The 24400-nt window shown below is 38.4% G+C and overlaps 1 protein-coding gene across 1 annotated transcript; it reads left to right on the forward strand.

The window, feature by feature from the left end:
* Window positions 1-473: 473 nt before the first annotated feature.
* Window positions 474-23552, forward strand: fdxr (ferredoxin reductase). The gene is made up of 12 exons (XM_034708557.1): window positions 474-947; window positions 1252-1355; window positions 4245-4340; window positions 8985-9107; window positions 10602-10715; window positions 12896-12997; window positions 15246-15353; window positions 17191-17275; window positions 19994-20193; window positions 20274-20445; window positions 20520-20693; window positions 23252-23552. Exons 1-12 carry the CDS (start codon window positions 866-868, stop codon window positions 23380-23382), a joined length of 1491 nt encoding a protein of 496 aa, XP_034564448.1. The 5' UTR covers window positions 474-865; the 3' UTR covers window positions 23383-23552.
* The last annotated feature ends 848 nt before the right edge of the window (window positions 23553-24400 follow it).

The raw sequence follows: 24400 nt of genomic DNA on the forward strand, positions 1-24400 counted from the left end.
GTGTCTGTGTGTGTGTGTGTGTGTGTGTGTGTGTGTGTGTGTGTGTGTGTGTGTGTGTGTGTGTGTGTGTGTGTGTGTGTGTGTGTGTTTTGAGCTGTTGGTCATAATTATCGAAATTACAATAAAAAAACATAAGAATTTTTCAGTTTAATGAGCCTATCATATTTAACCATTTCAATTTCTAAGAGAAAAATTGGGAAAAATATATATATTTTACGACTTTCTATTATTATTATTATTATTATTATTATTATTATTATTATTATTATTATTATTATTATTATTATTTTGTAGCTGCGCCTACACCTGTATTATTATTGCACAAAAATCCGGCACAGTGCTTTCCATTCATCCTGCAGAGAAACTGAACAGAAAAGAGTATTTTTTGACAGTATTAATATTGTTGTGCAATAACTAGTTATAGAGGAACAGAGCGTGCGCAGTGGAATGTGGAACCTTCGTACTGACTGAGCGTCGCTCTACGGACTGTGTTTAGTGTAACACAAGATGCATCCTTGAACATTGTTGTAATGAAGAAAATCCATGATAAAGTGAATATTTACTAAATAAAACAGAGGAACAATTGAAGTCGTGAAGTGACCTGTCAGCATCACTTTAATACCCGAGCCTGTCAACAGAGACCGGGAGACGTGTTCCTCCTCGGATCCTGGTCTTAGTCCTGGTCTTAGTCCTGCTCTCTGTCCAAAGCTCATTACAGGGAAAGCAATGAGAAGCAACTTATCAAACACCGCAAACACAACACGGTGAATGTATTTCTGTGGGATCAAATCCAGGAGAAACCAGCACCATCAGTTCTCTGTTTGTGGTTCAGAGTCTGGGAGTCTGCCTGATCTCTGGGGGGAAGATGAGCGGACATAAACTCCTGTTTTCCGGGTTGAAGTTGTGGACTTCAGGATCCAGTAAATGGATAGATCGACTTCATCATGGTGAGGCACTCTCTGAACTCCAGACATTAGAAGTAAAGTTAGTCCTGATACCAGTGGTGTTCGTTTTCCAGATCCAGAACAACATTTAGGTCAAAAAGATGGTTTTTTTTTTCTGACATATTTACTGACTTATCTGTAATTGGGTAATTCAGCTTACCCAATGTACCAGGCACCACTAATGTGTAATGCTATTTCAGTGACACAAGTGTAAACACCCTCTTTCCCCATGATGGACATGCCCGAGGAACAATAATCCAATAACTATCACACACTCTTTACTTTAAAGCCTCTGTGGTCTCTGCAGGTGTGAACAGGACTGGAAAGGCACCCTTCTCCTCCTGCAACCCGAAGGTGTGTATCGTTGGTGGCGGTCCAGCAGGATTCTACACGGCCCAGGCTTTGATCAAGGTATGCTACTTCAGCAGGACATGATGAGGATGATGAGGATTCTGACACAGCAGTCTTCATGTGATGTTGTGGGGTAAAGAAATGTTCAAGTAAAATACACCTTTAATACAAAATAACACACCATATGTGATAATAAAACATGCAGTTCCACATTAGAGTCTCTATTGTACCAAACTCTATTTAAATTAGAAATTAAACAGATTATCTTAATACTTACGCTGCATAAAATGACTCCACATCCAACACTGGGTTTCTGAAATCTAAGAAAAATGTCATATTAAAGAGCAAAGCCTTTGTCCTTATTTAATAAACTAGGATAACTTCCTTTAGGATCACGTGATCTACTTTGAATCAAAGTCAAACAGCATTACATCTGGTGTGTACTCCACATATGTGCCGTAGCTTGGATGCTCTTTAGGGGCATGCAGAGTTTGTACGTTGACACGTTTCTGATACTTGTTTCAGGTAATTGAACCAAGAGTTAGAACAAAGACTCTCAGTGAGGAAGCTTCTTATCATTACTGTGTAACACCTTACCTGATGATCTGAGGGCTGCACAGAGTATCAACATTTTTAGAGCAAACTCAAGACAAACCTTTTTAGTCTCTCTTTTAACTGAGTCTTATTCCATCTTACTTTATTTACTTATTATTTAGCTCACTTTTTAAGTATATACTGTCTTATTTTAAATGATTAAAGACACGTGTATATTATTTATTCAATTCATTTTGTATTTCTATTTATTTTTTAATTTGTTTAGTTATTAATTTGATCACTTCATCTTCTGATTTTTACAGATTACCTCTCATTATTTAAATATTTTATTCTGTTTTACTTTGCTGTATTTAATTTTAGTGTAGCACCTTAGTTTCTTTTACTAGTTGAATCTTTTAGTCTTTAATTGTCTAATTCATTTATTTTATTTTGGTGAGTTTAATTTCCCATCTTGAGTTTTATTATCTTATTTTACCTTATTCTTTATTTATTTGTATTATTCTTTTTCTTCTTATTATTATTATTGTCATTATTATTATTATTATTATTATTATCATCATTATTATTGTTATTATCATTATTATTATAATTATTATTATTATTATCGTTATTATTATTATCCTTATTATTATCCTTATTATTATTATCAACATTATTATTATCGTTATTATTATTATTATGATTATTAATATTATCATTATTATATTTATTATCATTATTGTTATTATTATTATTATTATTATTATTATTATCATCAACATTATTATCGTTATTATTATTTCTATTATTATTATTATTATTATTATTATTATGATTACTTTATATATCATGTTCTTAACCTTGCTTATGGATTGGGGGGTATCTTCTTTTAGTTTTAATGTATTCTATTTTATCATTCCTATTATTATCTTTATATACAGCACTTTGTGTTACAATACCGTTGCATGAAAAGTGCTTTAGAAATAAAGTCTGATTGATAAAGTCTGATAGTTATCACATCAAAGTAAAACAAACTGAATAAGAGGCACAAATCAGAATACCACCTCTTACTATAATAAACTGTAGAGGCAGATACATGACTCAGGTTAGTTTATGATACTGCTCTGTTCTGAAGAAAATAACTCTTATTGGTCTCTGACATTTTAGGTATCTTTTTCCAATCATTAAAAATATATATTGTATAGCTTATAAAGTAGTGTTTTACTATAAATGGAACAATGAAAGAAAACACCCACAGTCTGTAACGATGGCCTGACAGTGTATGTTTTCTTTATTTTATATTTTAAACAATAGGAAGGATGTTTCTTCTTCTCTTTATATCAAGTCAGTTTTAAGAGTTTCAACCTGACTAAAGGAACATGTCCTGCATGTTATGTATACCAATCAGGTATTTTAGGGTCAGTTCACGTTTATAGTCTTACAGTTGTTTTATTATCAGTAGACAAGAGTTGCTGAGTCATTGCCTGCAGATTAAATGTAATCAATACCTGATGTTATTTTATCTTTACAGCAGTGATTTAATAATCTGAGTTTGATGAAGGAGCTTTGTTCAGACAGAAACAATCATTCACCTCTCTCACTGATAAACTGTGGGTGGTGTGTTATTGTAACCATACATTATCCCGCTTATTACCCGCTACTAACTTAAGATACAAACACGTTGTTAAAAACATTGATTAAAGATGATTTTATTGATTTAAATGATTTATGTTTACAGTTTTTAAAAATAGTCTCAGTGATTCCTCGTCAGTGATCGTTCCATGGTGATGGATTCTTCTCTGCCTGTTGCGGTGGATTGAACATGAAACTGTCCTCATTCAGCTCTCCTTCTTCTCTGAGCTCTGCGGTTCACACACCTTTAAAAAGAAACTAATGTCACAACTTTGAACCCTGCTGCTATCATCACCACCGCTCATGGTTTAACTTTCTTTGTAGAGATCTCTAACCTAAAGTTTCTCTCACCTGCTCCGCTCCTTCATCATATTGATGGACAGGATCCAAGATGAAAATGTCCGTAGCCTGCTGATTTAGCATGCTAACCAAAGCTAACGTTTTAGCCACATTGTGTTGATGCTAACAGAAGCTAACGGTTTTACCTCACCTTACGGTCTATGGTGTCAACAATCAGAAGCTAAATGTGTCTGAACTCTTTTCTGTGGATTGATTTGACATGACGTGTGATCAGTTTGACTCTGGTGTTGCACATGTTAGTGAAAGTTAATAACCATTGTCAAGGGGTTTTGACCAATCAGAATCAAGCATCTCACACAGACGGAAGATCAGTGAGAAAGCCGGGTGATCCAATATTTTACTATCTTTAACTTTAGAATTAATTTATATGAAACATACGTTTTCTTTTTTCATGTTTGTGTGTTTTTGTTTTCCCTCCCTCAGGCCCGACAAGATGTTGAAGTGGACATTTATGAGCGGCTGCCGGTCCCCTTTGGCCTCGTCAGGTTCGGAGTGGCCCCTGATCATCCTGAAGTCAAGGTCTTTCATCCTAATAAAGAGTCTTTATAAAATATAAAGTACTGATTCTATACTGTCTTACAAAGGCAAAGTGCAGTAACTACACATTTGGTCAAAATTGAGTTAAGACTGATTTGGCCTTTGTGACATCAGGTTCAATTGTGTTCTGTTTCTGAAATAAATAGGTGTCATATTTGCAGTGACTACAAAATTCAGACAAAAAACAAACAGCAATAAGTGCAGTTATTGCGATCTGGCTTTGTATGAGAGTAAGGCTAGAACCATAGTCTGTATAAATAATGGACGTAGTATCCGTGACGTCACCCATCTGTTTCTGAAGCGCTGTTTTGAGGCCAATCGTCGGCGGCAGCCATATTGCTGCTGTCGAGTGATTGTGACATAAAGAGGCGGACTTTGAACCTCCTAGTTAACAGCTACAGTGTTCCCACCTGTCAATCAAGTCAGCTGTGCCTCTCAATGGAAGACTCGTAATATCAATATCTTAAAAATTGCCGAGTTAGTATAAAATTCACCCCCCTACAGTGTGTGCCGATCGAGAAATGAGCTATCCAGACTACACTCGTCTTTTGTACCAGGCTGTAAACATGTTTATTTCTGCTGTAAAGATCGGCTTTTTGAATTGGTGTGTATGTGGTTTCTGGTACTTCCAGCCTCAAGCGGATCCTCAATGAACAGCAGTTTTTAGCACTTCCGCATTGCACTCATATTTTTAGACCCGGAGGTTGCCGCTTGGCTACGATACTGCCGTACAAAGCCAGAGTGCAGTAAGTGCAGTTACCACACTCTGACTATATTTTTTGCAGGTTTGTCTGTAGATAACGTGGTCTGCTTTGGTATTGTTATTGTGATCACCAGCAAAGAGACGCTGGACTAGCTGCCGCAAAAAGAATCGGCATAGCACTCCTGGCACGATCCCAAATCAATAGGATGTTTGAACTCTTGTTAAAATGCGAATATCCTGAGATCGGTAGGATGAGAAAAAGCTAAAGCAACTAGTCTGAGTTGAACACAAAAAGTAAGTGCACTACACAACCAGACCAGAAGAGGGCAGTAAAACAAAAACGAAGTCCATTCATCACAGATGACACCATAGAAGCAGATGGACAGGCAGGTATCATTATGAGCAACACAACAGTTAGCCTGTTAGCATGATTCAACACGGCTTTAAAATCCTTTTGAACTCAAAAAGCCGTGGCAGAGATCGGCCGGTGTTTCGGTTTAAACAGCGACCCTGTTAACTGGAGACTTTCAGCCGGATGCATCCCTCATAAACGTCTTTAGACCATCATTAAATATCTGATGAGGATATTTTGAAATCTTAATAAAAACTAAACTAGTTTGCATTCCCAGGAACTCCCTCTGTGTTTCAACAGCTGTGTAAACTCCACAAACACTGACACGTTCAGCTGAAGGTCTCCAGTTTACAGGGTCACTTTTAAAACCGGAACACCGGGAGAGACGCATTCACGGTGGGCTGAGAGAAGACTACTGTTACAAGCTGCTAAATCAAGAGAATCACAGCTTCTTCTTTTGAAAAGTACACACACATACAAAAAAGATAGAACAAATAAAAACTAATGAAAGAAAGAGAAATCAAGTGAATCACAGATGTGTGTGATGTTATTGTGGACGGAGTGAGGAATAAAAACACTGAGGTTTGCAGGCCCTGCCCCCCGAAAGTCCCAGGAACTTTGAAAAGTACTTCCCCACTAGCAGGGGCTTTTTAGAGGTGAGATTATCTACCCCTGAACCAAATTTAGACCCTGGGTCCACCGGTCGAAACGCATGTAGTTCCAGGGTAAAGTTCCTCTGGTCGAAAAACGCCTTTAGTCTGTTTCAGATTTCTTGATCGGGACTCGCTCCATTATCAAGGGGCTTAACATTGCTCCAATTGTGGTGAAAAATGTAAATCCCTCAGCTAAGCCTTGGTTAAGAAACACACATTTCAAAGACATTGCTCCAGTACGATCTCCAAACCATGTTTTGTCACAAAAGACACAAAGGAGTGACATTTGTCTGAGAGATAACTGTCTGGCCAGTCCAAAAACTTTAAAGGCCTTTCTCTCAGCTTCACTGATTGCGTATTCTGCACTTTGCCTTTGTAGGGCAGTACAAACAACAAGTCTCTTTGTGCATTTTCAAATAACAACTCCCACTTGGGCAGAGTTAGAGTCAGAGGTTAGTGATAAGCTGTCATGCAGTGAGAAACCGATTGATCAGGTTGTGTTTCTGATTAAGAGCTTTCAGTAGAAAGCAGATCTCACCTCCTCGTTGTGAGCATGTTTGTGTCAGCGTCAGCAGAGCGGTGGAATGAAAGGAAGACTCAATACACTCATGTTCTTAGTATCTGTGTAGATACTTAATCAAACTAAAGTCAGACAAAAAAATAGAGATGGCTTGAACAGATTATAAATTTAACCCTTTACAGTCACACACATAGATAGATGCTCTAAACACTGTATGTTAGCACCCTTCAGTATAAGAGTGATCAGGGGTTAGAGGGCTGCACATCTACGGATACACTGAGAACAAAGAGTGTTATGGCCCTGTCACACCTGGACGGTTTAGCCAGGTTGGCGAGTACTCTGGCATAGGTCGCATAAGTTCTAGGTAAGTTTTGTATAAGTTAAGAGCACACCTGCCATAAGTTGTAGGTGCGTTATGCGATGATCGCTGACACACGTTCGCACACGTAGAGCTGTGTGTCTGCGTGTGTGTGAGTGTGTGAAGCCTTGGAGCCCTCACTCAGTGTCAAACAGCAGAGTCTCTGAAACAGAAGCTGAAGCCAGCATGTCGGAGTCTGCTGGTGTTCAGTGATAAAGCTGCTGTTGTTGAATTCAATGAAGTTCAAAATGTGACGTTTTTGAAAGCACTGCAGTCAATAAGTGGAACTTGTGTGTTCCTGCTGGTTTCACTCCTCTGACACTCTCCATGACTCATCATGTTCTTACAAAGAGAGACTGCAGAGTTTTTAATAACACACAGTTTTTTTTTTTTCAATTCAAATTTGCTTTATTGACATGAACAATGAGGTGTTATTGCCAAAGCACATAAATTCATACAGTACATTATATATATTCACAACACACTACACTCACCATATATAGATTAATCACACACCATATTCATTACATATTATATTCATCACATACATATCAACCATATATTACATATTTTATATGCATTAATGAACGATGGTGTCACCTATACAGCATATCTCAATGTCCTCACCCGATGGGGCGCGCTCACAAAACCTCCACCCAAAATCAAACACCATGGGATGGTGCGTCCCTCAGGCTGTGACAGGCAGACACATATTTAGCAGCCAGAGGAGCTGCTGACCCTTCCCCCAGGAGAACTGACAGTTTCTCTTCTGGGGTTAATGTTGGGAAGTTTGGTACTATTGTAGTAATGTCCCTGTAGTGGGAATCTCTTAGTAAAGAGAACTTGCTGCAGTGGAGGAGGAAGTGCATCTCTGTCTCTATGTCCCCTGTAGAGCAGCGAGCACATAGACGCTCCTCTCTGGGCAGCCATGTCTGTGTCACACACCTTTTTGAATCACCAATGAAGAGCATCTCATTTCAACACGTATACATCGTCATTAACAAGCAGCAGCAGCCACTTAGTCTGTGTCAGGGGCGTTGCTAGGCATAAAGCTCTACTGGGGCACAGGAGGTCCCCTACTATTTCCCCTTCCTCACACACACACACACACACACACACACACACACACACACACACACACACACACACACACACACACACACACACACACACACACACACACACACACACACACACACACACACACTTTTTATGGGCAGGTGTTTTCTCGTGCCCTCTAAAGAGATTCAGAGCTTTTTTTCCAGTTAGTGAAACCAGTGCTCACAAATGTGTCATGTTTCATGAGTTTACCAAACATCCTACATGAGAAACAAAAAGCTGCATCTCTATTTACAGAATATTATAACCAGGGAAAGCTTTCAAACCATTGTGAATTTAATGATGTTTTTTTTTAACCCGAAGCAGTGCTGGGGATAGTGGGACACTTGTTTAGGAATTAATGAATGTATGGGAAACACTGCAGTGGATGCAACACATTAACAATTGCGCCTAAAGTCTTTTCCTTTACTTCCAATGGCCAGTCCGCCCCTGATACTGGGGCACAGCTCATTTATACTGAGGCACATGCCCCAGTAAAGGGGGTCCGGCGACGCCCCTGGTCTGTGTTATTACGCTGCTGTGTGTTTTGCACAAGTGGACTATAGTTGGACAGAAGTTATGAATATGATATGTAGACGCCCAAAACTGAAAAAACATCAGTGTATGTGAGTGTTTTAGAGGCTTTTTGATACGTCTGGAAAACACTGGCTAAATCGTCAAGGTGTGACAGGGCTGAGTTACTTTGCTCTGTTTCTAGGTTTGGTTTATTCCTCCTAACAAAGCAATGCTCTGAACCTCACGACTCCAGACTAATCTGTTCATACTGTTCCCACAACACTCTGCTGCCTGCACTGTTGTGAAACACATGAACCCTCCTGACCTTCATTCAGCAGCCTGACCGTGATCTACAGTCCAGTCTGTGTTAATCAGCACTGAAAGAGCTTTCACTTCTCTCTCACTCTGACCTCTCTGTTCCCTCAGAACGTCATCAACACATTCACACAGACGGCCAAACACTCACGCTGTAGCTTCTACGGTAACGTGAATGTGGGGGAGGATGTGAGCGTTGAAGAGCTGCAGCGGGCATACCACGCGGTCGTACTGGTAAGAACAGGAAAACGCAACACGTGTCTGTCAGTTGATCTGCTCTGTTGATGAACATAAATCCACTTGATGAGGATGATGTTTAATAGTGAAGACGTATTTCATATGTCTATGTTTGAAGCTAATTTGAGACACTATGTGGACAAAAGTATCTCTGAATGATTGAATTCAGGTGTTTCAATCAGGCCCATAATCTCCAGTGAAGGCGATCTTAAAGGTGACATATCACGCTTCTTTCATCAATATATATTGGTCTAAGAGGTCCCCAAAACACGTCTTTAAAGTTTATGCTCAAAAAAAACACTTTGAAATCAGATTTTGGTCTGCCTGAAAAACCCTCTTCTTCAGCCCTCCTCAGAACACTCTGTTTTCTCTCTGACCACGCCCCCTGAGGAAGTGGATGTGCCCTCGGCTCTCCAGCACGTTGATCTAATGTTTACATGTTGGCTGAATATACACAGCTGCTCACAGATAGCGTTACTTCAACCCTCTGAATCTGATCCAGAATCTGATCCTGACAGAGAGGCGCCTGTAGCAGGACCTTTCTGAAGGATTGGTCACAGATTTTGTGTTTCTTGTTGTTTTATTTATCAGTATGTAGACGTGTGTCTTGGTACACAGCTACAGCTACAACATGTAGCTATGTCACCTTATGGTCTGCTCCTCAGCCATGGGAACCATAAACAATATGCAAATCACAGAAGGTTTGGTATGTGTGAATGTTTCTAGCTTCTGATCAAAGCAAGAACAACATACTATCATGTCTGTATTTTTCCCACCACACCCTCTAGAATATTAATGTATGTTGTTGTTGAAATGCTCCCACTCGATGTCACTGTTATTATACACACTGTAATTAAGGATTTAGACTATAGTCATGACCTTACTGTGACACTTAACTCATGCTAATGTTGGAACTAACTCAGCTGGTGTAACGCCCAAATTGTTAGCAAAGTGTAAACTCCATCCTGAATTAGAAATTGCGTTCATACTAGGCTACGTTTGAACTTACGCACAGCTGGTGCAACCCAGTGCTGACCTCAACCCCATCCAGCACCTTCGGGATGAACTGAACAGAGATTGTGAGCCAGGCCTTCTCGCCCACATCAGAGCCTGAACTCATAAATAATCTACAGAATGAACGGGCACACATTCCCACACAGAGAGAGTCCAACATCTGTGGAACCTTCACGAAGAGTGGAAGCTGTTAGAGCTGCATAAAGGAACCATTAATTAAAGTGCATGAATACAATGTCAACACAGTCCCTGTTGGTGTGACGGTCAGGCGTCTGAACACCTTTGTCCATGTAGTGTGGGGGACGTGTGTGGAGTTTACAACCAATCAGCCAGTTTTTGTGCTTTTTAGTTCAAGCTGCATCAACACCAGCAATAACAAAAGAAAGAAAAGAGGAGAATAGTGAGTGTTGCTGCTTGCACCCCTAATGATAGCTGTCCTTGTGATGTGTGTGTTCACTGACTCTTGTTTGTTTTAAGAGCTACGGGGCAGAGGGAAACAGGAGGATGGGAGTACCAGGGGAGGACTTGGCTGGTGTTTACTCTGCCAAAGACTTTGTGGGCTGGTACAACGGGCTCCCCAGCTGTCGAGAGGTAAGTCCAGCAGGTTTGGTTTGTTTTAAAAATAACGGGATTTATAATTTTTCTGAATGTTGGAACAAGTAAGAACATGAACAAACACATATATACGTTAAAGTTCCCATCATCCTGTGACCTACCTAACAACCAGAAACCTAGTTAAACAAGACAGGAAAGAGATAAAGGCCAGAATGATAATAATACTAATAATAATAATGATCATGATGATAATAAGTATAATAATGATAATACAAATGATAATAATAATAACAACAATAACAAAAAAAATAATACTAAGAATAATTATACTACTAATAATAATAATAACAATAGTACAAAAATAATAACAATAATAACAATAATAATAAAAGTATAATGATAATAATGAAAAAATAATGATAATAACCAAAATAATAATAATTGTGAAAATGCTGGTTATAATGATAATAATAATGATATTATTGTTATTATAATAATAATGATATTATTGTTATTATTATTATTATTATTATTATTATTATTATTATTATTATTATTATTATTATTATTATTATTATTAATAATAATAATAATAATCATTATTATAATAATAACAATTATAATAAAAGTATAAAAATAATAATAATAACAACAATAATAATACAAGTATAATAATAAAAGTATAATAATGATAATAATAATAATAGTAATAGTAATAATACAAGTAATAACAACAATAATGATAAAAGTATAATAAAATACTAATAATAATCATCATGATAATAATAATAATAATCATGATGATAATAAGTAGAATAATGATTACAAATATTAATAACAATAATAATAAAAGTATAATGATAATAATGAAATAATAATGATAATAACCAAAACAATAATAATTGTGAAAATGCTGGTTATAATGGTAATGATAATGATATTATTATTATTATTATTATTATTTATAATAATAATAATAATAATAATAGTTATAATAATAATAATAATAATAATAGTAATAATGATAATGATTATAATAATAATAATGATAATGATTATAATAATAATAGATGAGAAATATATTAATAAATAAACAAATTGATAAAATCAGTGTGATTACTACAACTACTACTATCTGTCTCTCCACTATCATCTCTCTATCTCTCTCTCTCTCTCTCTCTCTCTCTCTCTCTCTCTCTCTCTTCATCTCCCTCTATCCCTCTCTCCAACACGATCTCAGCAGATGTGTGTCTAACATGAGTCTGGTCCTGCTGGAGGTTTCTGCCTGTTAAAGGAAGTTTGTTCTTGCCACTGTAACTTGCTAAATGCTGCAAAGTGCTCTGCTCATGGTGGATTAAGATGAAATAAGACTGAGTCCTGTCTGTAAGATGGGACTGGATCTGATCCTGTCTTGATGTCGGGTCTTTGTTAATAATAGAACATAGAGTACGGTCTAGACCTGCTCTGTTTGGAAAGAGTCTGAGGAGAACATTTGTTGTGATTTGGTGCTTTATAAATAAAGATTGATCGATTGATGGTGAGTAACAAGTGAACAAAGCATTTTCCAGAGTAAGAAGCAAGTCTGTATGGGGACAAAAGGATCAAGTCTATAGTTGTAAGCAGACACCCAGACCTATAGCAGCAGGAAAGGCAAACTGTTCATGAATGCAGATCTAAGTCAACAGGACGTATGTGGGCGTGAGTCATGCACCAGTACAAACTGCAACATCGACACAAAGGTTGAGTAAAGGCAGACTTAGTGACGTCATGTGAAGAGGATTAATGTATACTGGCTCATTGAAGGACACACACCGTCACCTCTCATGCCCAATCAAGCTTCAGGAGACAGAACCATTACAGCATTTGTGGAGAGGGAACAGTGAGAGTGAAATCTATGAATGGGGCCCAGGTTGCGGGCCCAGGACTTGCTTCTGTTGTATCTGGGTCATTCGAGAGGAATAAGTGTCAACATTTCTTAGATCCAGTTAATAAATGTTGGGGGTTTGTCTGATTGTCTGATCGCGAGCTTGAAGTAAGGAAAATGCCAGAAGCTGATATTTGTGTTCTCTTTGGGGACTCCAGAATTAGCCAGGATTGGGTCAGGGTCACGTAGCAGGGTTTTAATTGAGTAAAGGTTTCCTATGTGGAAACATTCAGCTTCAGTAAGCTTCACTTACTGTTTGAGGTTTGAGGTTTCACTGTCACATCTCTTTCAGCTGGGTCCAGACCTGAGCTGTGAGACAGCCGTCATTCTGGGACAAGGCAACGTGGCCTTGGATGTAGCAAGAATCCTCCTGTCTCCGCTCGACATTTTGAAGGTAAGGAACACTTTGTTATTGAAGAAAAGAAAAGAAAGACAGACACAAGTTTCCAGGCTTGACTTCAACTATTAGAGCATTTGGATACACCTGAATGGAGACAATTTCAGAATCAGAAATTCAGTCATTACAGTTGCTTCATACACAATAAGTTATACAAATACACTAATAAGCTATGTAGAAAATAAATACATGGTGGAAGTCCCCGTAAACAGCTACCAGTATCTCCCTGTGCAGATAATATGGTCGGAGGCCCACAGCGCTCTCGCTGCTATCCCGGTCTGCCCTGACTGTCTGGAAACGCTGTATGCAGTATACAGTACGTACTGCATACTACATTTGTAGGTAGTATGTAGCCGTTTCAAAAACAGCCACAGTCTGTTGGCTGTTTTTGAAACGGCTACATACTACCTACAAATGTAGTGTGTAGCACGTACTGTATACTGCATACAGCGTTTGAATTTAGTCTGTAGTCTGACTGTTCTGTTGGATCTGATCTGCAGGATGCTGGGTCAGGCGTCGCTGGATTTCCGGTTGCAGAAAGCAGAAGTAAACAACGATTAAGCTGATAGAGAAACTGCTTCTTTAGCATCACTTATGATTTAAAAAGTTAAAGGTGACATATCATGCAAAATGGACTTTTTAATGGTTCTCTACCTGAAATATGTGTCCCTGGCATGTCTACAAACCCCCCGAGAATGAAAAAAATCCATTCTGCCCCTGTTTTGATTTCTCCACCTTTCTGTAAATGTGTGTGAAACGAGCCGTTTCAGTTTTCAGTGTTTTTGTTACGTAACAACAATATCCGGTCTGTCACGGAGTCAGAGCTCGGAGCTTGTTCAGCCCATAGACTGTATAAAATAATACTGAATCCCTCCTCCGTTTTTCATTACCTGCACAAATGTGTGCTAACAAGGAGCTTAGGAGGGAGGCATGCTAGTTGTAGACTGTCTTAATAAACACAAAGGTCGGTTTTACTCCCCACGTCTGCAGATTTGAAGATCTAGTGGATGACTTTTATTTATCATGGATAAGTGCTAGCGCTAGTTAGCATAGCTACATAGCTACAAGTCGTAGCTGTAGCTGTGTACCAAGACACACGTCGACATACTGATAAATAAAACAACAAGAAACACAGAATCTGTGACCAATCCTTCAGAAAGGTCCTGCAGCCTTTCTGGCAGAGGTCGGTTTTACTCCCCACGTCTGCAGATTTGAAGATCTAGTGGATGATTTTTATTTGTCATGGATAAGTGCTGGCGCTAGTTAGCATAGCCACATAGCTACATGTTCGTAGCTGTGTACCAAGACACACGTCTACATACTGACAAATAAAACAACAAGAAACACTAAATCTGTGACCAATCCTTCAGAAAGGTCCTGCTACAGGCGCCTCTCCGTCAGGATCAGATTCTGGATCAGATTCAGAGGGTTGAAGTAACGCTATCTGTGAGCAGCCGTGTATATTCAGCCAACATGTAAACATTAGATCAACGTGCTGAACAGCCGAGGCACATCCACTTCCTGAGGGGGCGTGGTCAGAGGGAAAACAGAGTGTTCTGAGGAGGACTGAAGAAGAGGGTTTTTCATGCAGACCAAAATCTGATTTCAAAGTGTTTTTTTGAGCATAAACTTTAAAGACATGTTTTGGGGACCTCTTAGACCAATATATATTGATGAAAGAAGCGTGATATGTCACCTTTAAGAAGTGGTATATATTAAATTTAATAATTTTCATAGCACCTAAAAACTGAGTTCCCCCTTAAAAAAAAGAAGAAAAAGAAATAGCGGAAGGAGCGCTTTGCACTTTTATTTGAATCTGCACCTGGGTCCTCCCCCTTGTTTCTTTCATTGTGACAACCACAGCATCTTTCCAGAGGTTGGGCACATGTTGCGTCTGTAAGGACTTAGTTCCTTAGCACATGATTTGAGTAAACGACCCCATATACTGTCAGGTCTATGGCACTTTTACAGAAAGGAAGGCCTTTTCAACATCCTTAAGCTGAACGTTAAAGTGCTGATTGTCTTTTACTTTATGACTCAGTTCCTGAAATTCCTCGCTAAAATCAAGAGTGTCAAAACAGTTAATAGTATTAGCAAGTCCAGTATCTGAGTTAAAACCATCTAAAACAACATGAGTGCTGCTCTGGATTGTACAGAAGTTCCCAAACTGGACCTGTAAATGGGGCATTAATCCGGCCCGGATTGAAGAGGCTGTAACGGCTCCTTTTGGTTTTTTGTGTTTCAGAAAACTGACATCACCCAGCCCGCCCTGGAGGCTCTGGCAGAGAGCAAAGTCCGCAGGGTGTTGGTGGTTGGCAGGAGAGGACCCACACAGATCGCCTGCACAATAAAGGTGTGTTCATAGACTGTATGTGTGTGTGTGTTAGCTTGTTAGAGAGGGGAATAAAAACGGTTTACTCTGCAGAGAGAAAAAAAACTCTTAACCGTCTTTTGCTCTACTTACACAACCCCAACCTCACCCCAACCCAACCCCAACTAACTCCAGACCAAATGTGTTAGCCTATTTAACCACCATTAAACCACAACAAGTTATCAAAGCAACATCAACTACAGCACACAGACGGCTGAATGCACCAGTGTTCAAAACATATCAACCATGTTTTCAGGATGCCAGAATAATAAGTCAGCTCGGTGCAGTTCGCAGATTCAAAGGTCTGGACCAGTGCAGGTCTGTGCATTCATCGGCCAGGCAGACATAGAGGTAATGTTATCAAGCAAACTGCACGGAAACGACAGCCAAACATAGTGGATTATGTTAAGATGGCCCTCATCCGAGCATTAGACAGTCGTTCCACACTCTTGATTTTCATGGTTGAGTACCTAAAGCAGACGGACAGGCAGGTGTCATTATGAACACAACAGTTAGCCTGTTAGCATGAAGAGACTCAGCTGGTGCTGTTTCAGATGGTGCTATATTTCATCACAGATGGATTCACTGAATCAACACGTGAGAGGAGATAAGCGCGAGTAGCAAAGACGTTTCAACACGCCTTTAAAATCCTTTTGAACTCAAAAAGCCGTGGCAGAGATCGACCGGTGTTTTGGTTTAAACAGCGACCCTGTTAACTGGAGACTCTCAGCCTGATGCATCCCTCATAAACGTCTTTAGACGATCATTAAATATCTGATGAGGATATATGACATTTTTCAGGTGTAGAGCACAAACATTTCTCAGTAAAGACGTGGTCAGATTATATGAGATGAGGTTAAACGTGTGAATGAAGGACATCAAAGCTCTTCACTGACGACTCTTCTAAAAACAGACCACAGATTAAAGTTTGACTCACTACAGCCTTCATCGTGTCTGCAACAGAACACAATCTACCGTCTTCTTCATCATCATGTTCGGATATATTATTAGTTGCATTTATAGGTGCATTTAGACCAAGAGTTCCGGGTCTTTTAGCCCCCAGAACTACTTTACCCTGAACTAAAAGGTTCCTGTGCCCCCATTGTTGTCAGCGTTTTACACCACCAGACCAGTAGAGGGCAGTAAAACAAAGACGAATGCCATTCATCACAGATGACACCATAGAAGCAGACGGACAGGCAGGTATCATTATGAGCAACACAACAGTTAGCCTGTTAGCATGAAGAGACTCAGCTGGTGCTGTTTTAGATGGTGCTATATTTCATCACAGATGGAGTCACTGTGAACTCAAAAAGCCGGTGTTTTGGTTTAAACAATGACCCTGTTAACTGGAGACTTTCAGCCGGATGCATCCCTCATAAACGTCTTTAGACCATCATTAAATATCTGATGAGGATATTTTGAAATCTTAATAAAAACTAAACTAGTTTGCATTCCCAGGAACTCCCTCTGTGTTTCAACAGCTGTGTAAACTCCACAAACACTGACACGTTCAGCTGAAGGTCTCCAGTTTACAGAGTCACTTTTAAAACCGTAACACCAGAGAGACACATTCACGCAAGAGATAAAATGTTTTGAAAAGAATAAGACTAAAATGTGACTAAAAGTAGACTTCAACTTTAAAGGACTCATAGACTAAATCATGACTAAAACTAACAGGCATTTTCATCTGGAGACTAAGACTCTATCTAAAACAGCTGACAAAATTAACACTAGCTCAAACTTCATGAACCCAAATTGTCCGTTCAGAACTTTCAAAGTCTCTCTTCGTACACTTTCTCATTTTCCTCATCTGCAGGAGATTAGAGAAATGGTGAATCTGCCAGACACCAGACCTGAGATGGTTGCAGCTGAGTTTGAGGGCATCACAGAGGCTCTCAAAGGTGAGATATGTCATCAGACTACAGCCTCTTGAATTCTCTCTGTATATAGGTAAGTGTGGAAGTTGGCACCTTTCAGTTGACTAAGGTTATTTCAAAAGGTCACTCACAAACGTGTTTTTACAGAACATGAAAGGTGAGTACATGTGGAGGAAATGAGTGCTGTGGTTAGTGGCAGGAACAAACCCTACAGCCCATATGCAGCGTTGAGGCGTGGTGGAAACTATTAACCAGTAAATACACACCCATTCTCATCAGTTTCATTCACAAAGCAGACTTCATGTTGGTTCTTGTCCTTGCAGAAATGACATTGAGCTGTCTGATGCAGCTGATCAGGCTGAGAGTGATTAAAGTATCCTCGCCTCCGTTCAGGGCTGATTCTAAGGACCTTGACCCTTTCTCTGTGAAACGTGATAAGCAGTAACTGAAGTGAGATATTAGAAACTGCTGTCAATGTCACTAAACTTGTAGAGCCTAAAATAAAAGCAGTGCTGCTGTGGTGACCTGTTTGTGGTTTCAGCAGAACGTCAAAGAGCAGTTACAGGAAACGTACGAAGGCAAGCGCGGTCACTTATTTTAAAGAAAGGTTGAGGTCTCTGAGTTTTTGTAAGCAGTTTGGTCTCACAAGGCCTCATATAACACCAGTTCTGTCCTCTTTCCACTGGCTTCCTTTCAACGTCAGACTCCGTTTCACTTCCCAAGCCTTGCATGGACAGGGCCCCCAAAGAGCTACAGCCGTAAGGTCCAAGCAGGACTCTAAGGTCCTCTGATCAGGGTCCGTTGGTTGATCCCTCCGGGCTAAAGACCAGAGGAGGTTTTGGTTGAGGCAACTTAAACAGTCATTTATACATCTTTGCTGCATCTGTTGTATAGTTTCATAAAATACAATATATTATTAAACAATACATAAAAGACCAACCTTAAAATAAATAAACAAATGAAAGTAAATAATATATGAATATAGAAATAAAAGAAGAAGGCAGGAATAGGAGAAAAAAAATACAAAAATGCACTTAACTTCAACATGACACAGTCAAGGGAGGGCTCCACCTTCCAATAAACACATCAGCTTCAAAATACAAATAAATACAATTAAATGAAATAGATAAAAAAATATACTTAATTAATACAATTAAATTACATTTAAAGAAATAAAAATAAAAAGGAACTTTACTTCACCAACAGTCAGGAAAGGGCTACATCTTCCAATAAACATATCATCATCATTATCAAAAAAAAAATAGAATTAAACAAATAAGATGAAAAATTTTAATTAAAATTAGTAAATTAAATTAAATTAACACTCATAAAATAATAATAAAATAAATTATGTAATAAAAAGGCACTTTACTTCACCAGCACAGTCAGGGCAGGGCTCCAACTTCCAATAAACACATCATCATCAAAATAAAAATAAATACAATTAAACAAAATAGAATAAAAATAATTACATTAAATTACATTAAACTAATACAATGAAATAATAAGGCACTGTACTTCACCAATACAGTCAGGGGAGGGCTCCACCTTCAAATAAACACATCATCATCAAAATAAAAATAAATAGAATTAAACAAAATAAAAAAGGGAAAATTAAATTAAATTAAATCAAATCAAATTAAATTAAATTAAATTAAATTAAATTAAATTAAACAAAATTAAATAAATAAAATAAAATAATAAGGCACTGTACTTCACCAATACAGTCAGGGGAGGGCTCCACCTTCAAATAAACACATCATCATCAAAATAAAAATAAATTAAATTAAACGAAAGAAGATTAAAAAAAGAATGAAATAAAAACAAATAGATTAAATTAACATTAATAAAATAATATGAAATTGAATTAAGATTAATTAAAAGAAATAACAATTAAATAAATATAATAAAAAGGCACTTTACTGCACCAACAAAGTAAGGGCAGGGCTCCACCTTCCAATAAACACATCATCATCATCATCATCATCATCATCATCATCATCATCATCATCATCATCATCATCATCAAAATAAATAAAATAAGATTAAATTGAATTTGATTAGATTACATTTAAAGAAATAAAAATAAAAAGGCACTTGACTTCACCAACGCAGTCAGGGGAGGAGTCCATCTTCCAGTAAACACATCTCTCTGCAGTCCCACAGAGTATGTTATCTTTTCCATTGAATACATTTCAGAAACCTTCTCAGACCACAGACTGAGTGACGCAGGCTCAGGTTTTAACCACTTCATAGTGAAACATTTGAATGCTGATGTCAACAGTATTTGTCAAAGGTACTTTTTGCCTCTTCCTTTAATTCCCTCTGGTGTTACACCCAACAATGCCACCCTCGGATCCTTTGAGAAATCTTAAAATAAAGATTGATTGATTGATTGATTGATTGATTGATTGATTGATTGATTGATTGATTGATTGATTAATTGATGTAAGAAAGAAAGACATTCGGCTTCAGAAAAATATCTCAAATCTCATCGGACTGATTTATTTATGATTGCATTTTTACCTTTATTGATAGGACAGCTGAACAGAGACAGGAAGTGGGGGGAGTAGAGAGTGGGGGAGGATATGCAGCTAATGGAGGCCGAGATTCGAACCAACAACCGCTGTGACAAGGACTATAGCCTCTGTACACGGGGCGCATGCTTTAACCACTAGGCCAACAGCACCCCCTCAAATCTCCTGATATTCATTCTAAGCAGAAGTCTCTGTGCTGTGTCAGATCTGCCGAGGCCCAGGAAGCGTCTGACTGAACTGATGCTGAAGACAGCCCTGGGGATCCCTGATGAGAAGGAGCAGGAAAGACGGACCAAGGCATCCCGTATCTGGGGCTTCAGATTCTTCCGGAGCCCCGTTGAAATCCTCGCTGACCCTGACCATAAAAAAACATCCGGCATCAGACTGGCAGTCAACAGGCTGGAGGTAACAATCATAGCTGGTAAAATCCAGCAGCCCCTCATGTTGATGTAGTCTGGATAATCTTGGTTCCCCTTGATTCCCAGGGTTCGGGAGAAACGGCCCGAGCAGTGCTCACAGGAGAAGTGGAGGATGTGACATGTGGCCTGGTGATTAGCAGCATCGGCTACAAGAGCCTCCCCATTGATCCATCCGTGCCATTTGACTCCAGCAAAGCCATCGTGCCAAACAGCATGGGCCGTGTTCAACAAGCTGCTGGTAAATACAATCAGAACAGCATCCCACTGTGTCAGATGAACATGTGCTGAAAGATGAATCTATCTCTTTTACAGGTCTGTATTGTAGCGGCTGGCTGAAAACAGGGCCAACTGGGGTGATAGCCACCACGATGAACAACAGTTTTGACACAGGGAGATCTGTGGTGGAGGACATGGACTCGGGAACATTGGATGTGTCTGCTGGAAAGCCTGGTTCACAAAGCATCAGCGCTCTACTGGACAAGAGAGGTACTCGAATCAGCTTCTTTGAGCCCTGTTACCTGTTCTGAGAAATGATGACATGACCAATGAAAGGCTACATCATCAAGTATATATATCAAAAACTACCACTGTTATGTTTACTCATATCTTCCACACTCCTCTGGTATGTAATAAAAATATAATAATGACTTTATTTATATAGCACCTTCAAAAACAAAGGTTTACAAAGTGCTTTGACAAACAAAGCATGGTTCAAATAACAAAGTAAACCTTTTGACAGACAGGGAGGAAGAATTATAACAATGCTGAACAGAATAACAACATGAGGTTAAAAAGAATACACGTAAATTAAACAGAATGAAGTGGCGTGACAAAAGACCAATAAATCATTGATGAAGAGATTTTTCAAGGATAAATAAATAAAATAAATAAATAAAAATGGAGAAGTCAATAAAAGCATTAAAAGGACAATAAAAGGGGTTTTTAGAATAAGAGGATGACATCACATTGAGAAAATTAGGAAAAGTGAAAAGGATAAATCAGGAACATTCAAATAATAAATGATTTTTTTTTTTAATAAATTAAAACAATAAAAAATAATCAAATCAAATAATCAAATAAAATGTATAACAATTGATTAATTGGATAAAAACTAAAAATAATAATAAAAAGAAGTAAAAACAGTTAGAAAGATAAAGTCACATAAAAGCAAGTCTGTAAAAATGGGTGTTAAGAAGAGTTTTTAAAGATGTCACTGACTCTGCGAGCCTTATCTCCTCAGGGAGGTCATTCCAAAGTCATTAAATTAAAAGAATCACTTTCCAGCACTGAACACAATGACACCACCCTTTCTTAATGGATTTAAATGGTAATAAAAAAATAATGTCATCAACAGCAGAGACAGGTTCAATCTGAATATGATGGAAGCACTTTTTTATTTATTATTTTGAGAGGGGCACTCAGGGCACTTTCTCTGTCAGAGCCCCTCAACCTTGGAACGACCTCCCTGAGGAGATAAGGCTCGCAGAGTCAGTGACGTCTTTTAAATCTCTTCTTAAGACTCACTTTTACAGACCGTCTTTTATATGACTTCATCCTTTACACCGCTTTTTATTCTTATTTATTATTACTTGTATTTTGTATCTAACTAGTGAATCGTTTTTAATTTTATTTAAAGGTGACATATCACGCTTTTTTCATCAATATATGTTGGTCTAAGAGGTCCCCAAAACATGTCTTTAAAGTTTATGCTCAAAAAAACACTTTGAAATCAGATTTTGGTCTGCCTGAAAAGCCCTCTTCTTCAGTCCTCCTCAGAACACTCTGTTTTCTCTCTGACCACGCCCCCTCAGGAAGTGGAAGTGGCCTCGGCTGTCCAGCACGTTGATCTAATGTTTACATTTTGGCTGAATATACACGGCTGCTCAGAGATCACGTTACTTCAACCCTCTGAATCTGATCCTGATGGAGAGGCGCCTGTAGCAGGACCTTTCTGAACGATTGGTCATATATTTAGTGTTTCTTGTTTTTTTATTTATCAGTATGCCGACGTGTGTCTTGATACACAGCTACGAACATGTAGCTATGTGGCTATGCTAACTAGCGCTAGCACTTATCCATGATAAATAAAAATCATCCACTAGATCTTCAAATCTGCAGACGTGGGGAGTAAAACCGACCTCTGCCAGAAAGGCAGCAGGACCTTTTCTGAAGGATTGGTCACAGATTTAGTGTTTCTTGTTGTTTTATTTGTCAGTGTGTCTTGGTACACAGCTACAGCTACAGCTACGAACATGTAGCTATGTGGCTATGCTAATTAGCGCTAGCACTTTTCCATGACAAATAAAAATCATCCACTAGATCTTCAAATCTGCAGACGTGGGGAGTAAAACCGACCTTTGTGTTTATTAAGACAGCCTACAACTAGCATGCCTCCCTCCTAAGCTCCTTGGGGGAGGGATTCAGTATTATTTTATACAGTCTATGGGCTGAACACGCTCCGAGCTCTGACTCCGTGACAGACCGGATATTGTTGTTACGTAACAAAAACACTGAAGTCTGAAACGGCTCGTTTCACACACATTTACAGAAAGGTGGAGAAATCAGAACAGGGGCAGAATGGATTTTTTTTCATTCTCGGGGGGTTCGTAGACATGCCAGGGAAACATATTTCAGGTAGAGAACCATTAAAAAGTCCATTTTGCATGATATGTCACCTTTAATTATTTATTGATTTATTATTTATTTTTATTTGAATGTTTTTAATGTATCCTTTTCTAATTTCTCTGATGTGATGTTGTCTTCTGCTTCAAACCTTTTTATTGTCCTTTAACGTCTTTATTTATTTATATATATATTTACTTACTTATTCATTTATTTTATCTAGTTTTATTTATTTATTTATGAGTTTCTGAACAACCTCTTTTACAATGATTTATTAGTCTACTGTCTCACCAATTTATTCTGTTTGATTTGCGTTTATTCTTTGAACTCTTTTGCATTGTTAGAATTTCTACACATTCGAATACTGACATGATTTGTTTGTCAAAGCACTTTCTGAACATTTGTTTTTCTGTCATCTGTAGGAGTGAAACCAGTGCTTTTCTCAGACTGGGAGAAGATTGACGCTGTGGAGGTGAGGAGGGGTGAAGCCATCGAGAAACCCAGAGAGAAACTACTGACTGTGGAGGAAATGCTGCTCGAGGCCCGGAAGTGACTGGAGAGGAGCCACTTCTTCCCTGGACACAATTACCACACTCACAGGGACCTTCATAACTGACCACCATGGGAACAGAGAGACACAACATGGATTCAATTCACAAAGTACTGTTGATGCTAATGTAAACTCATTTTAGTGTATTTATGATAAAAGTTAAATCTATGTGAGACTGCGATTTTTATATGTATCTTTTATTTTGAATGAAATAAATATTGAATTTATTCCTGCGTTTGAGGTTCAGTTTTCAGCACAGCTTCTTTAAAGCTGGGTTTGGAAGTCAGATTTAGATCCACTTTTTGTTATACTGGTTAAAATGATCTTTATATCCTGATGACATCAATACATAATGTGTTCATAAAAAAGAGGTAAAAAAAGCTGCAATCTACAGCCGGAGTAAACCTGGGAAAACACCAACCAATCCCTGCCATCAGGAGCCAAATGATGAAACCAATCAAATCCTGTCCTGCTGTTCTGCCCGCCTCCTGCACAGCGTACATTTCCTGTTTGTTTGTGTTTTTAACTTTCACTATGAGAATGTTTTGGTGTTTTCTTACTGCTGAGTGAGACATGAGTTGGCGGCGTGCAAAAGACAAAGGATGTGCTGATGGTTTTGAATCAGTCCCCATCATATCAGTGTTAATTTTGCCGGCTATTTTAGATTTAGTCTTAGTCTTTAGACTAAAATGCCTGTTAGTTTTAGTCACATTTTAGTCTTTTCAGCCCTTTATAGTTTTAGTCTAGTTTTAGTCGGCAGAAACTCAAAACATTTTAGTCTTTGATTTTTGCCAAAACATTTTCACTCTTTAAATAATTCATGTAGTTGATCAGATATCGGTATCAGGGTTATACAAAGTGTTAAAATCATCAACATTTCACTCCTTTAACACTTTTGTGTAATATCTTAAGTTAAATAATTCAGCCTGGCCCTGCTAAAAAGTCAAAAGAAAACATTCTTGATGTGACCACTGTGACTGTATTTTGATTCTCTTGATTCACAGAAAAATGCCATGAAAGG

The sequence above is a fragment of the Notolabrus celidotus genome, chromosome 18 (genome assembly GCF_009762535.1).
Source record: "Notolabrus celidotus isolate fNotCel1 chromosome 18, fNotCel1.pri, whole genome shotgun sequence".
In the NCBI taxonomy this organism is placed as follows: domain Eukaryota; kingdom Metazoa; phylum Chordata; class Actinopteri; order Labriformes; family Labridae; genus Notolabrus; species Notolabrus celidotus.